We start from the raw sequence: 12,556 nt of genomic DNA, 5'->3' as shown, positions 1-12,556 counted from the left end.
GAATACCATCATACCGAAAATGTAGTAGAATTTTTGTTTCACCCACAGTACTCCTATAACAGCTACATCATTTGGTTAAACCACATTTTAGAGGACGCAAAATTATTGACTTTGAGACATACTCTTCTACGTACAATTATCGACAAGATAACTTATTTTCTTCGATTATCAGTTCAAAATTTATTTAGAAAACTACTAAGTAGGAAAATCTTAGTTTAAAATGCCTTAAACAGGTTCATCTAATATCCTAATGGTAGATTGTGTAATAGGAAAAAGAATAGAACGTTTGAACAATCCTCAAAATATTTGTATCTCTGTTAGGTAAAGTCTATAAGATGATATCAAGACGAGGATATTATCGTAAAATAAAATAGCAATACCGACCATTGGTCAGGTCGTCGATAAGATAAGCGATAATGCTACGTAACAAACGAGCACACGATTGGCCAAACAAAACAAGTTGATAACGCAAGAGAGAATAGAATGTAAAATAGCATAGAGCCGAAAGATTTGTGGAAATATCACGCTTCTTCTCGAATATCGTATATTGATAGAAGTAACGTGTCGCGCATCGCGTCTGGTTGTAAACTGTTCTTTCTGTATCGTTATAGCACCAAGTGACTTTCACTTTTCGAAACGGCCACTTCGGCTATTGTCATTGATAGTCTCTCCACGGGAAGAATATGACTATGAAGATTTACCGGTGTAAACGTTAGACAAAAGTAAAACATCCAAATTCGCCGGGAAACAATATAATTGTAAGTTAACAATTTCTTTTTCCTAATTCACAATGGCTCACCAACGTATACGAACAATTGCAGAAATATTTTATGCATATATGAAGGTGTGGAAACATATGATTTTTTTCGGTCATGGAAAAACCCATTGGTGGTATTGTTGATAAGCAATAAGTCAATAATATTATAGAATTATAACTATTGCAATATATAGATAATAGAGATCTGCGAATTCAAATCTATCGCAAAATACAAATACACGAAACAATTTTCTTTAAAATATAATACGTCGATTCCGTCGTCTACTCCAATTGAAAGATTATTTAGTTTCGCTGGATTGATTCTTTGTCCGCGACGGAGTAGTCTAATGATGAAAACATTGAATGACCCACTTTGTTAAATGCGATTAGCCATGTTAAAAAAAAAAAAAAAAATAAAAATAAATAAATTCAATTTGAAGGTATCGGGGTTCTTGTCATTCTAATATTATCTCTTCATAATCTATTATCATTATCAGAAAATACTTTAAATAAATACTATCTATGGTACAGATTTGAGATATTTTGTTTTATACTTTATTTTGTGAAAATAAACATATTTTATTTGCTGAAATTTTGCTTCCTATCCCAAATTTTATTTGAACTGTAGAATAACGATTACTTAAAATTACTATTATCACATTCTCTTGTTTCCATAAAATAGATATGGATTCCATTAAATATTTCTATTATTTTCATTGTAAGTTGAATATATTTTGTAATTATTTGTGTATTTGTGAAGAAAATATACCGAATTTTATCAACTATATTTTATCGAGGTGGTCAGTTATGAATTTACTTCCATCTACGCCACCTATTTGTTATTAATTTTGTGAGTGGTACAATCAATATTGTCAAAACTGCCGAACAAGATGAAAAAAATAATTCCCAAAAAGGAAAAGAAAATGTCCCTGATATACATCTATTTAACATCTACTTAAAATTGCAATATAACGTATACAATAAATTTATACTGTACAAAAAATTTTTTGTATTCCTAAAAAAAATTCCATGATGAAAAAAAGATTCACTATAGAAATTTAATCTACGAATTCTGCAAAGTCGTTTTTATTTACTTAGGAATCTCGGCGTTACGGTTTTGATAAAAAAATTACGTCATTCTTTAGACGAAGTACTATGTATCTGGAAACTTGAACTTGATAATTTTACTTAGAGGAAATATGTATCGTTTTCTCATTGCATTAATTAACAATTAAGATAGAATATTTTGCAACTACACAATTATGAATAAGTGTATTTGGATATAAAGTATGGTTCAAATAAATCGTCTTAATCTAATTTTTGCATTATAGTTAGTGAGTATCGATAAAAATATTGATTAATATAAATTAGTATAAATGAAAAAGCAGTAATTGAAGACGAATGAAAATCGCTTTTATGGAAACACTTAAGTTAAGTAATTTTTAAGTGTGTTTGTTCGATATTGATACCCTTTTTTTAATTAGCCCCCGTTAATCTGGAATTTATTTAGAAAAAGCATTAGATAGATTGTTAGATTGAAATCTTAGAGTCGAATATTTATTTCCAACACATTCTAGGAGTTTATATAGATTCTATGAAGTGTCAGCTATTTATTACAAATAAATATGGAACTTGATGTTGAATACATATAATACAAATATCAATGGTTTCATTGGACTTTCCCAAGTGTCCAAATACTCAGCCATGGTAATATGTACTATCAATACGATAAAAAGTAGAAAATACTTCTGTTTTAAATAAATTTGTTATTTTATTCCTATTTTACGTAAAATATTTCATGATAGGATGACAACATGTACTCCCACTCAAAAATCTTGGAACAGTTATATTTGCTTGAAACTGAAGAAAGGTAAATAATTGCTTAACAATATAAAGGGTTTAAAAAGATTCGTGCAAAGCATAATATTAAAAGAGTCGTATGATACCAGGTTCTGTAAATGTGTAAAAATGAACTCGTGAGTTCGAGATATCTTTATTATGAATACAAAGGTATTAAGGTAATAAAATCTATCAGATTATTTGTCATCATTGTGCATATCTATTCTCTTTATCTTTATTATACATGACAATGTTACACTTACTTTTTTTTTTTATGTAGATAAGCGTTTGTCCTGAAAATGAGAAATAATACTTTGAAATGACAAAATATCAATATTTTGTTATATATCATAGTTGTTGCTTCAAATTGTACATACATAATTTTAATAATAATAATTCATAACATATTGTGTTGATCAAAATAATTACGTTTGACTTCATTTATTACCTAAATTAATTGAAATATATTTAATCTAGAAAAACTTGAATATTTACCATGAGTAAACTCTAGCTTAATTAATCGAAGAAGATTGATTTTTAATCTCCTTAATCTAGCTAATAAATCTCTCATTGTCTACCGTACACTAATCACTTTTTTTTTTTTTTATTGAGAATACAATTTGAGGATAGTTTTAATGTTAAAGAGTAGCCTAACATTTCCAGAAACTTACATCTTACATCGTACATACTAAAAAGTTCCATACTAAATATATTTATAGAATATTTATATTTACATTAAAAGTTAAAATTCTAACAGGCTTCAACAGACAATATAAACGTTCTCAATAAAGCAGTAAATCTTTTCGATCTATTTGGTGTAATATGTTTCATCATATACATAAAATGAATTATTATGAAAATACCTTTTTTATTTCGTGAATGAACATTCCATAGAAATTATTAATATCTAATCACTAAAATGTTAAGATATTTATGCTTACATAATAAATATCTTAAAACAACAGAGTAAAATGAATTAGAGACTTTGTAAGTAATTCATCAAAGAAATTATGCAATAATTAGATAATAATGATAAGTACCTATATCACATTTTATTCCGATAAAGTGTTTCTTATCGGATTCGAAAAGTTTCTTATTCTTAGTCAAAGTGTAAAGTTCAAGTTTCCTTTATTAGCGACTCTTAAATAAATTCACAGAAAAGTTTATAACTTTCTTTTCAAATCACACAGATATAATTATAAAAAAAAATGCAATTTGTATGTTGAAAAGACAACTGAGTTAACTCTGAATTTTAAAAATGAATGCAAAATATGTAGAATTTATGTAGTTTATTTCGTGACCTATCTTCCTCCACAAGTTTATGAAATGACGTCACTTCTTCATTTATTACAATAATGATATTCAAACAAAGTAGAATTAATCTTTGTAATATATTATTTATGTGCTATGTTTTATTATTTTCGTGATAAATAAAAAATCTGATATTTATATTTTTAACCGTTATTAATTGAGTATTTGTCACATTGATATTTAAATATGTATGTATAACTTCCAACTAATTATGAAATGTGTCATTTGTTTATTCTTATCTATTATGATAAATTGCTTTAAATCGATGATAAAATACACATGTATATCGACATGTTCTGATATTTGACATAGGTTTAATAAGAAGAGAGGATATTGTCACGTCATCATGAATTTATTCCGAGACCAATTTTCGATCGTAATCTTTCTCCTACTCCTTGCTAGATATCAAGCAACAAACAACGTTGTTAAAGGTAATTGAAATTTAAATAAATAATTTTGCAAAATTTGCACTTTATACAATTTGTTATAGATTTCTAATATTATTGTATGTGTTACTGATAAAAGTAAGTATTTCTTTTTATATTAAATTGTACAAAAATCAATTTTCTCATTGTAATAATTTGATTGTTATTATATTACATTTATATTTTACATTCAGACTATTGCAAGTGTATTCTAACTTATAATTAAACATCAAGATTTATATATATTATATTATGTATTACCCTTACTACACTGTAATTACTAATTTAATTTTAAAATTATTTTGTTATATATGAATAAATAATTTACATGATTTACTGACTAAATACTTAACATTTTCACTATTTTTTCTATTTGTAATATTTTTTCTCAATTAACTATTAATGCTAATAGTATTAAAAATATTTTTTATTGTGTAGCAGCATATGCACAAGATGATACAAAGGAACCTACCATTCTTGACTATCGACTGCCGAAAACGATCATACCTGCGAACTACGAAATTATACTTATTCCGAAATTAAAAGATAATTTTGAATTCAAGGGAATTGTACATATTAGTGCATATTTACAAAAGTCTACGGACACTATAACACTTCACCATGGACGAATGCAGATAAATTTGGTGACCGTTACGGTTGATTTTGAGAAGGAAGAAATTACGAAAACCACGTATAATAATGAAACGGAAAAATACGAAATTAAACTAAGCAAAGTCCTTGATGCAGGAACAAACATTACGATCAATTTTGAATATGTCGGTGCACTTAGGGACGACATGATTGGATTTTACAAAAGCTCCTATGTCGATTCTAATGGAGAAATTAGGTAAGGTCCTATTGCGCTTCAAAATATATTAATTATCACATTAAAAATTATTATATAATATACTAAATTATTATATAATTAGGTTGAACGTAATCTATTATTTAGATTTCAAATATTTGTCTCCATTTACAAATTAGAGAAAAGTAACTTAAAGTTATAATAATACAGAATTTAGTTTAGATTCTACAAAAGCTATTTTCTGTGCGATATTACTTTCTGTTTTAAAAATTTAACTTTCTGAAAAGAAGAATAAAGAGAACTAGACATAGATCGAAACTGGCATTCAATGGTTTTAGGTGGCTCGCTTCCACACAATTCCAAACAACGCATGCAAGACATGCTTTTCCCTGCTTCGACGAACCAAGCTTCAAGGCAACATATATAGTCAGAATTTTGAGGCCTGCACAATATTCTTGCTTGAGCAACATGCCGCTAAACAAAAGCATAGAAGCGTAAGTAACGTTTGCAATGTTACAAAAAAGTATTAAATGCCATAAGATGTTGTTCATTTACACTCCCATCTATAAATCATGAGATACATACTAAAGATAATCTTTAGAAAGAACATATTCAATATTCACTTAATTCACTTTTCCTTGTAATTCATAATTAATAATTATAATATCAACTCATCTACTGTATTAAATATTTCATCACCTGTAAATGATTGTGATTCGATTGAATTTTTCTAAACAAAAAAGGGTAAAAGAGTAATAATTTTGTTTGGTTTTGAAGTTTGAGTTTAAAAATAAGTTTGTTTACTTTTATTTATTGCTGATCACAATAGATATATATCTAATATATAATAATGTAACATTATTAACTTACAATTCGTTATTTGAATAAATTTTTCTATTTTTCTTACTTCCTTACCTATATAACATGGTATCATATTTTATTAGAATACCGTTATAGTTTTCCTACCAATTGTCAATTCTAATCAATCATAATCTTTTCTACTGAAAAGCGAAAGAAAATTCTAGTTTTAGAGGATTAACCCCTTAACAATTTACGAAAATAATCTAATATTTAATAAAATAGTGTAATGAAATTACGAAATCCGGTCACAAAAATGTATAACTTTTTTATGTTCTAAATACTTCTATACATGATAAAAAATGTTTAAAAAAACATGTTAAAATTCACAAGTACCTTTCCTGATCGCTCCGCTCGAATTCTGCTTGGGATAAACCGTTCGCTCTACTAGAATCTCAGTAAAGATAAACGGAGTTTCCTCCTTACTGCAGCAATTCCTTGAATTCCAAGACAATATGTGACAGTAAATGTATTTATAGAGGTGGATCCTAAGGAGTTAGTGCAATTTATTCACGTAATACAATCGATGATTCCAGAAATGAAACATTTTGGGACGAATTCAAGCAAAGCATCCCTATGTCGACCTATTTGGTAGCTTTCGTTATCTCGGACTTCAACCCCGTAGAAGTAAACAATTTTAAAGTTTGGACTAAACCAAACGCCACTGATCAAGCTAAATACGCTTTGAACATTGGCATGCGGGGTCTTGATTATCTCTCGAAGCGATTCAAGCAAAATTATCAAATTTCAAAAATGGACATGGTGGCTGTACCCGATTTTTCAGCCGGTGCAATGGAAAATTGGGGTCTTATTACCTATCGTGAATCCAAACTGTTATATGATGAAAACTCGACATCTGATGTCGCGAAACAAAGCATCGCCTCTGTGATTATTCACGAATTAACGCACATGTGGTTTGGAAATATGATTACACCGGAATGGTGGAGCTACCTGTGGTTGAGCGAAGCGTTTGCAAGATACTTTCAATACTTTGGCACGGCACAGGTAATTGTAACTTTTCATTAGTTAAATTAGTCTTGCAGTTAATTAAATACAATGACTCCGAAATTGATCAAATGTGTTCCCAATATGAGTGTTCTTATAATAATTACTATAATTGAATCGTGACCCTAAATCGGGTCGTGAAATAACGGGTACCCCAATAAGTTTATAAGTCGACAATATTTCGGAATTCCGACTTGACCCAAAATTCGAATAAAGCTGTATTGGGCAAAATAACTATGTTCTTAATAGAATTTTTTAAATCTTTAAGTACAACTTCCTTACGATAAATATCAAATAGTCAAATGAACAAATTTTATTATACTGAGATTTAATTAAACATACGTGTAATCCAAAGCTTAAAGAAATTTTTTCAAAATTTAATTTAAATTAGAATAGAAAATATATCTATTTACTAGACTTATCATTATCTTTAATCGATATGTTGTTAGTCGTAAAGTAACAATGTATATTCAATAAAAATTTCGACTATAGTAAAATGTAATAATTTTATTTACAAACAATGTAAATATATGTGCATAATGATCAACAGAGTGTTGACTGATTTCAATTGAACAACGAGTAATATATGCTAAACCATATTTTCAACCATTTAAAAGAAAGCAATTTTAAAATTTAAAATAGACTATCAATGAATCCCATTTAAACAGACATCTCTAATTTCTATTTGATCTTTGAATTAAACATTTCAAAAATATCAATTAATGACCAGAAAGGTCATAACATTAAGTAACTCTTTGATTTTTCACAAAACTATTTTTCAAAAAACTGGATCTATAAACCTAATAGCTTGTTCCCTGTTTTATGTCATGTTAAAGTACATACTTCTTTTTAATATCAATATTAGAGAAGCAACAAGCCGTACCTTATCGTGCACTTTTCGTGAAACCTTCAATCCCTTAAAATTTTGTATCGAAATTAAATAAAGGTTTCAGTTTTGCGTGTTTATCAGAATAAGTTTTGAAAATGTTTTGTGCAACTCAGTTCTCTTCCATATTTTCGATTTTAATCATGCTACAATATCTAATAAAAATAAGAATTTTTTGCTGAAGATTTGTTCAAATGGAAATGTTCATAGATAGATATAGTGAGCAGCATGATCAAAAAGTTTTAAGAATCTAACGGTCATAGGATCTTTAAACCATTATACCATTATATCTCATATTTAACTTGTATTATGAAAAATATAGATAAAGCTTTTTTCTCACTTCCTAGTTGTTAAATCCTTTCATTATTCAGCAGCCTGCTGACTATCCTATACTATTTGTGATATTAGAAATAACCCATTTTGTAGATCGAGAAATCATGGAACATGGAAGATCAATTCCTCGTGGAACAACATCAAACAGCTCTTGCAGCTGATGCTATCGAGTCTTCTCAACCAATGACGCGGAACGTCACAAATTCATCGCAAATTAGAGGAGTGGGAGATACTATTACTTACAACAAAGGAGCCAGTATCCTACGAATGATGAATCTCGTTTTTGGATCCGATGTATTTGATGCTACGCTACAAAATTACCTGAACAAGTAATGAGCAATTTAATTATAACAAGTATGGTAAACTATAGAAGATACTATATTGAAACTATAAATAGTTGCATAAAACTATTAAATAATTATAACTTCGTTATCAATGAAACACGAAGTTTTTAAACGATAAGAGATAATCACAAGTAATGTTTCATTATGTCATTAAGTTCAAGGCTGTATCTTTTATTATTTCCGAAATTAATTATACAATTTTAGCGAAGAAACTTTAAGATATATTCGTTTTTATAACATAACATTTCTTCAGAAATGTTCATCGATTTTTCCTTTGCCTTTTCTTTTTTTTTTTTTTTTTTTTACGAATGTCAAACAATTACAGTTATAGTAGATATTAAGATACATTCATAACGTAATATATTTCAACATATTTCAAACAATTTACAATCACAATAATATATATAAGATCAAATAATAAAATTTAACAGTTGCAAGTGTAATTAAAAAGAAATACAAAATGTTATATTTAATATTTCATTTAAATAATTTATAGTTAATTAATTAAATTTCTTTTACTCGTCATGCTCTCATATCTATTATTAGTTAAAATGTTTTTCGATATAAAGTGAAAAATCTATTTTGCTAGTAACTTTTGTAGACTGCTGTAAATATGTAGAATGTATTTTAAATAGAACATCCTATATGTTCAAAATGATAAATTCAAAAATATAGTTTTAGAAATCTCACATTAAAATAATGTCAGTTTTCCTATAAATACGAACGTGTAATCAAAGTATAATAATTTGTATTCGTTCCAGTAATGCTGAAAGAAAAGTGGCGAGGCCACAAAATCTCTGGTCGGAACTTCAAGCTGAAATCAATCGTAAGAATATACAACTTGGCACTTCTGTCGAAGAAATTATGTCCACGTGGACAGAACAAGCTGGATTTCCGGTGGTAAAGGTCTTCATTGAAAATGGTCAGGCTACTTTGCAGCAAGAACGTTTCCTGTTGAGGAATATGAAATCCACACCTATCAACGTGAAATGGTGGATACCCATTACGTGGACTACTCAAGAAAAAATGAATTTCAATCAAGTAAATGTGACGTATTGGTTGAAACATGAACGCGAAACAACAATTAAACTTAATAAATCTTCAGGATGGGTGATATTCAATGTTCAATCAGCCGGTGAGTATTGTTTATTTAAATTTATATTTTATGGTTTACGAATCCTGCTTCCGATTTCTTTGTTCTAGTCAAGATACTTCTTTATTTAAAAAATATATTAACAACTTGTACTTTTTGCATTAGTTTTTTTCAAAATACTATGTAACTCTGCTTACGTAGGCTATAAACTAAACTACAAAATTTGTGTATAGATAGTGCAGACTATTTAATTATTATTAGACTCATTTAATTATTATTTCCTTATAAAATGGATAATACATTATATTTTATTTTACATAATTAATTATATTTTAATGTAAATAGTTCTCCTAACGTTTACATGTCAGGGATATTATAACAAAGAAAAAAAAAATAGATACTTTCCAGGATTTTCGTTTAAAATGTCTTCAATATGCATTCATGTATATATCTACCTATTTATAATAAACTTGTTCATTATTAAATAAATATAAAATATAACAGGATATTATATACGTATATTTCTAATAACATAACTAAAATTATAATTCATTAAAAAGTCTCAAATGCACTTAGTTCGATAAAACATGATAATCTACGTAACTTAAATAATATAACTGAAGAAATTCAAAGTATAAAACTGATAATATATAATTAGTTCGATAATATATAGTATAAATTATATTTACTTCCTTTATCGAAAAGATATTTCGTTTGCAAAGACTTAAACGATACAAAAGGAACGAACAATACTAACATTTTTAGGTAGTATTCCACAAGCTACTTTGTAAAGATTACTTTTTCTCTTCATTTATTTTGCACTTTCTGTGATTGTATCCTTCTTTGTTTTGTCCATCTGGCGTATTGTAGTAACATCATTCAAATAGAAAGTATCATAGGATTATTACGATGCGTTGATAAAATTAAACTTAATTTTATAGGAATATTTGACGTGAGATTGTTATCATAATATCTTATTTTCACACATATGTACGTAAGATATGATTCAAGAGTTAGTGATAAAGAAATTTGTTTTAACGAAATTAATGAAATATATCTCAAATTTTATAAAAATAGAAATCTTCAGAGATTTGTTTTTGGTAGGTAAAATATATTGTGTTTTATTTATATAGTGATGTTACGAAAATCATAAAATGGAAGACTATACATTTCTGAAATTAATTTGCAAAATAAGGGTTCGAGGAGTTTATTTCCAAATATTATTCTTTGTGCTGTTTATTATTATTAACGCAGATATAAATACATAAAAATATATATATATATATAAAGAAATTTCTTTGCTTAAAGATATTGATAATTAGCCAATCTGTGTTCCCTTGTACAATATAGTTTATTAGCTAATCATATTATATGCTTTTATTTCACAATGTTGCAATTTTTTATCGGATGGAATAATCAAATTACAAATTGAAATATTTATTTGTAAAAATTAGTTTCTTTTATCAAAAACTTCGATACTGTTGTAGAAAAGAATAGTGAAATTGTAGGGACGTTCCGTTATCCCCGATTTCTATAATATTTGAATATGTCGTAAAACTCAACAGTTTATACAGCTTTTTCTAGCTAATTCACAAAAAATTATCGGTATCACTACAGTGAATTCTGTGGATATTTGTGAATACGTGACAACGTATGGCTCTGTTTAGTTGTCAGTGGTCGGATAGACTTAGTCGAAACCCTATCATTTATCTTCGATTTATATAGACAAAACCAGGGTGGGGTGAGTTTGAATAAAGCTCCGTGCACAATTGCATATGCGAAATATATGCGAAACATAAAAAAGGTCTATTCTAATCCAATTAGGAACGAATATTATTAGCGTATTGGGCTTAGGTTTAGAAATTAACTTGAAAAAAATGGTAGGAGATTGAATAATTGATATTATCTTATGAAAGGTATAACTGTTACTATTTTATGCAAGCGTTGTGGCCGCCTCGAGGCGGTCGAGTTAAAATAGCTCAACCGAAACCAAAACCCAATACATTGATAATATCCATTTTAATTGAATTACGAACAGACATTTCTTACAGTCTCGCATATGTAGTTGTGCATGGAGCTTTATCCAAGCTCGCCCATATGCAAAAAATAAGAGTTAGATTTCGATTGGATCATTATATCCGTCCGCCGCTAGGCTGTCGCCAACCAATACTTTACGTACACTGGCATGAAAGCGCAACTGTAAGACAGAATTCACTGTATTCTACCAATAGTTTTTGCGAATACCTCGGGAACTATGGTTGTTCAAAATTATGCCCCTGATAACATATTTAAAAATTATCGAATCCGGAGAGGACATAGTTTTTCTATAGTTTCATTTTCATTATGTATCTCATATAACTCTATAGTATATATTTTATTTTATTTTATATATCATGAACATATTTTATATTCATTTATCATTTACATTCAGTGTCAGAAACTACATCGTAAACTATACTTCGAAAACTACACTTCATGGAAGTATTTGAACATTTAGAAAACACATAAAAATAAATAGAAATATCTAGAAATTATGAGATATTTATTGTAGATGGTACCGCTAAATATCGGGGTTTACTAATACAGTAAATGATTGGCTGTTTTAATTTAACCTTTGCGATATTTCTGTAATATATATTTGTATTATATTTCATACAATTTAATATCCTATAATTTTTATATATAGTTTTAAATTCGTTTCAAACTTCACTAATACAATCATGATACTCGATTCTCAAAACAATATTCGTGAAATTTCCAAAATTCGTATAACGTATATAATTCATTAATGGTATCTATAAGTGTTCAAATACTTTCATAGTGCTTGTAAGATAATTAAATAAGAAAGTATGTATTAAGTATGAATGTACGAACATTGTTAAGATCAATAAGATCATTGA

At 27.8% G+C, this 12,556-nt stretch overlaps 1 protein-coding gene across 4 annotated transcripts in view; it reads left to right on the top strand.

Moving 5' to 3' along the window:
• The first annotated feature begins 454 nt into the window (after positions 1–454).
• LOC139993061 (putative aminopeptidase-2) overlaps positions 455–12,556 on the top strand; it is a 73,126-nt gene continuing 61,024 nt past the window's right edge. The window contains exons 1-8 of one of the 4 annotated variants that reach the window (XM_072014476.1): positions 2,378–2,464; positions 2,563–2,627; positions 4,220–4,338; positions 4,774–5,179; positions 5,476–5,631; positions 6,532–7,000; positions 8,313–8,548; positions 9,325–9,698. In XM_072014476.1, coding sequence (XP_071870577.1) covers positions 2,393–2,464; positions 2,563–2,627; positions 4,220–4,338; positions 4,774–5,179; positions 5,476–5,631; positions 6,532–7,000; positions 8,313–8,548; positions 9,325–9,698 — 1,897 coding nt within the window. In that variant the 5' untranslated portion in view covers positions 2,378–2,392. Of the gene's footprint in view, positions 759–2,377; positions 2,465–2,562; positions 2,628–2,740; positions 2,776–4,219; positions 4,339–4,770; positions 5,180–5,475; positions 5,632–6,531; positions 7,001–8,312; positions 8,549–9,324; positions 9,699–12,556 lie in introns of those variants that run through there. The other 3 variants (XM_072014470.1, XM_072014491.1, XM_072014484.1) reach the window with 3 other exon arrangements.

Source organism: Bombus fervidus, chromosome 2 (assembly GCF_041682495.2).
Source record: "Bombus fervidus isolate BK054 chromosome 2, iyBomFerv1, whole genome shotgun sequence".
NCBI classification, from domain to species: domain Eukaryota; kingdom Metazoa; phylum Arthropoda; class Insecta; order Hymenoptera; family Apidae; genus Bombus; species Bombus fervidus.
Note: the sequence above shows the minus strand (reverse complement) of the source record. Positions and strands in the feature narration are given on the sequence as shown.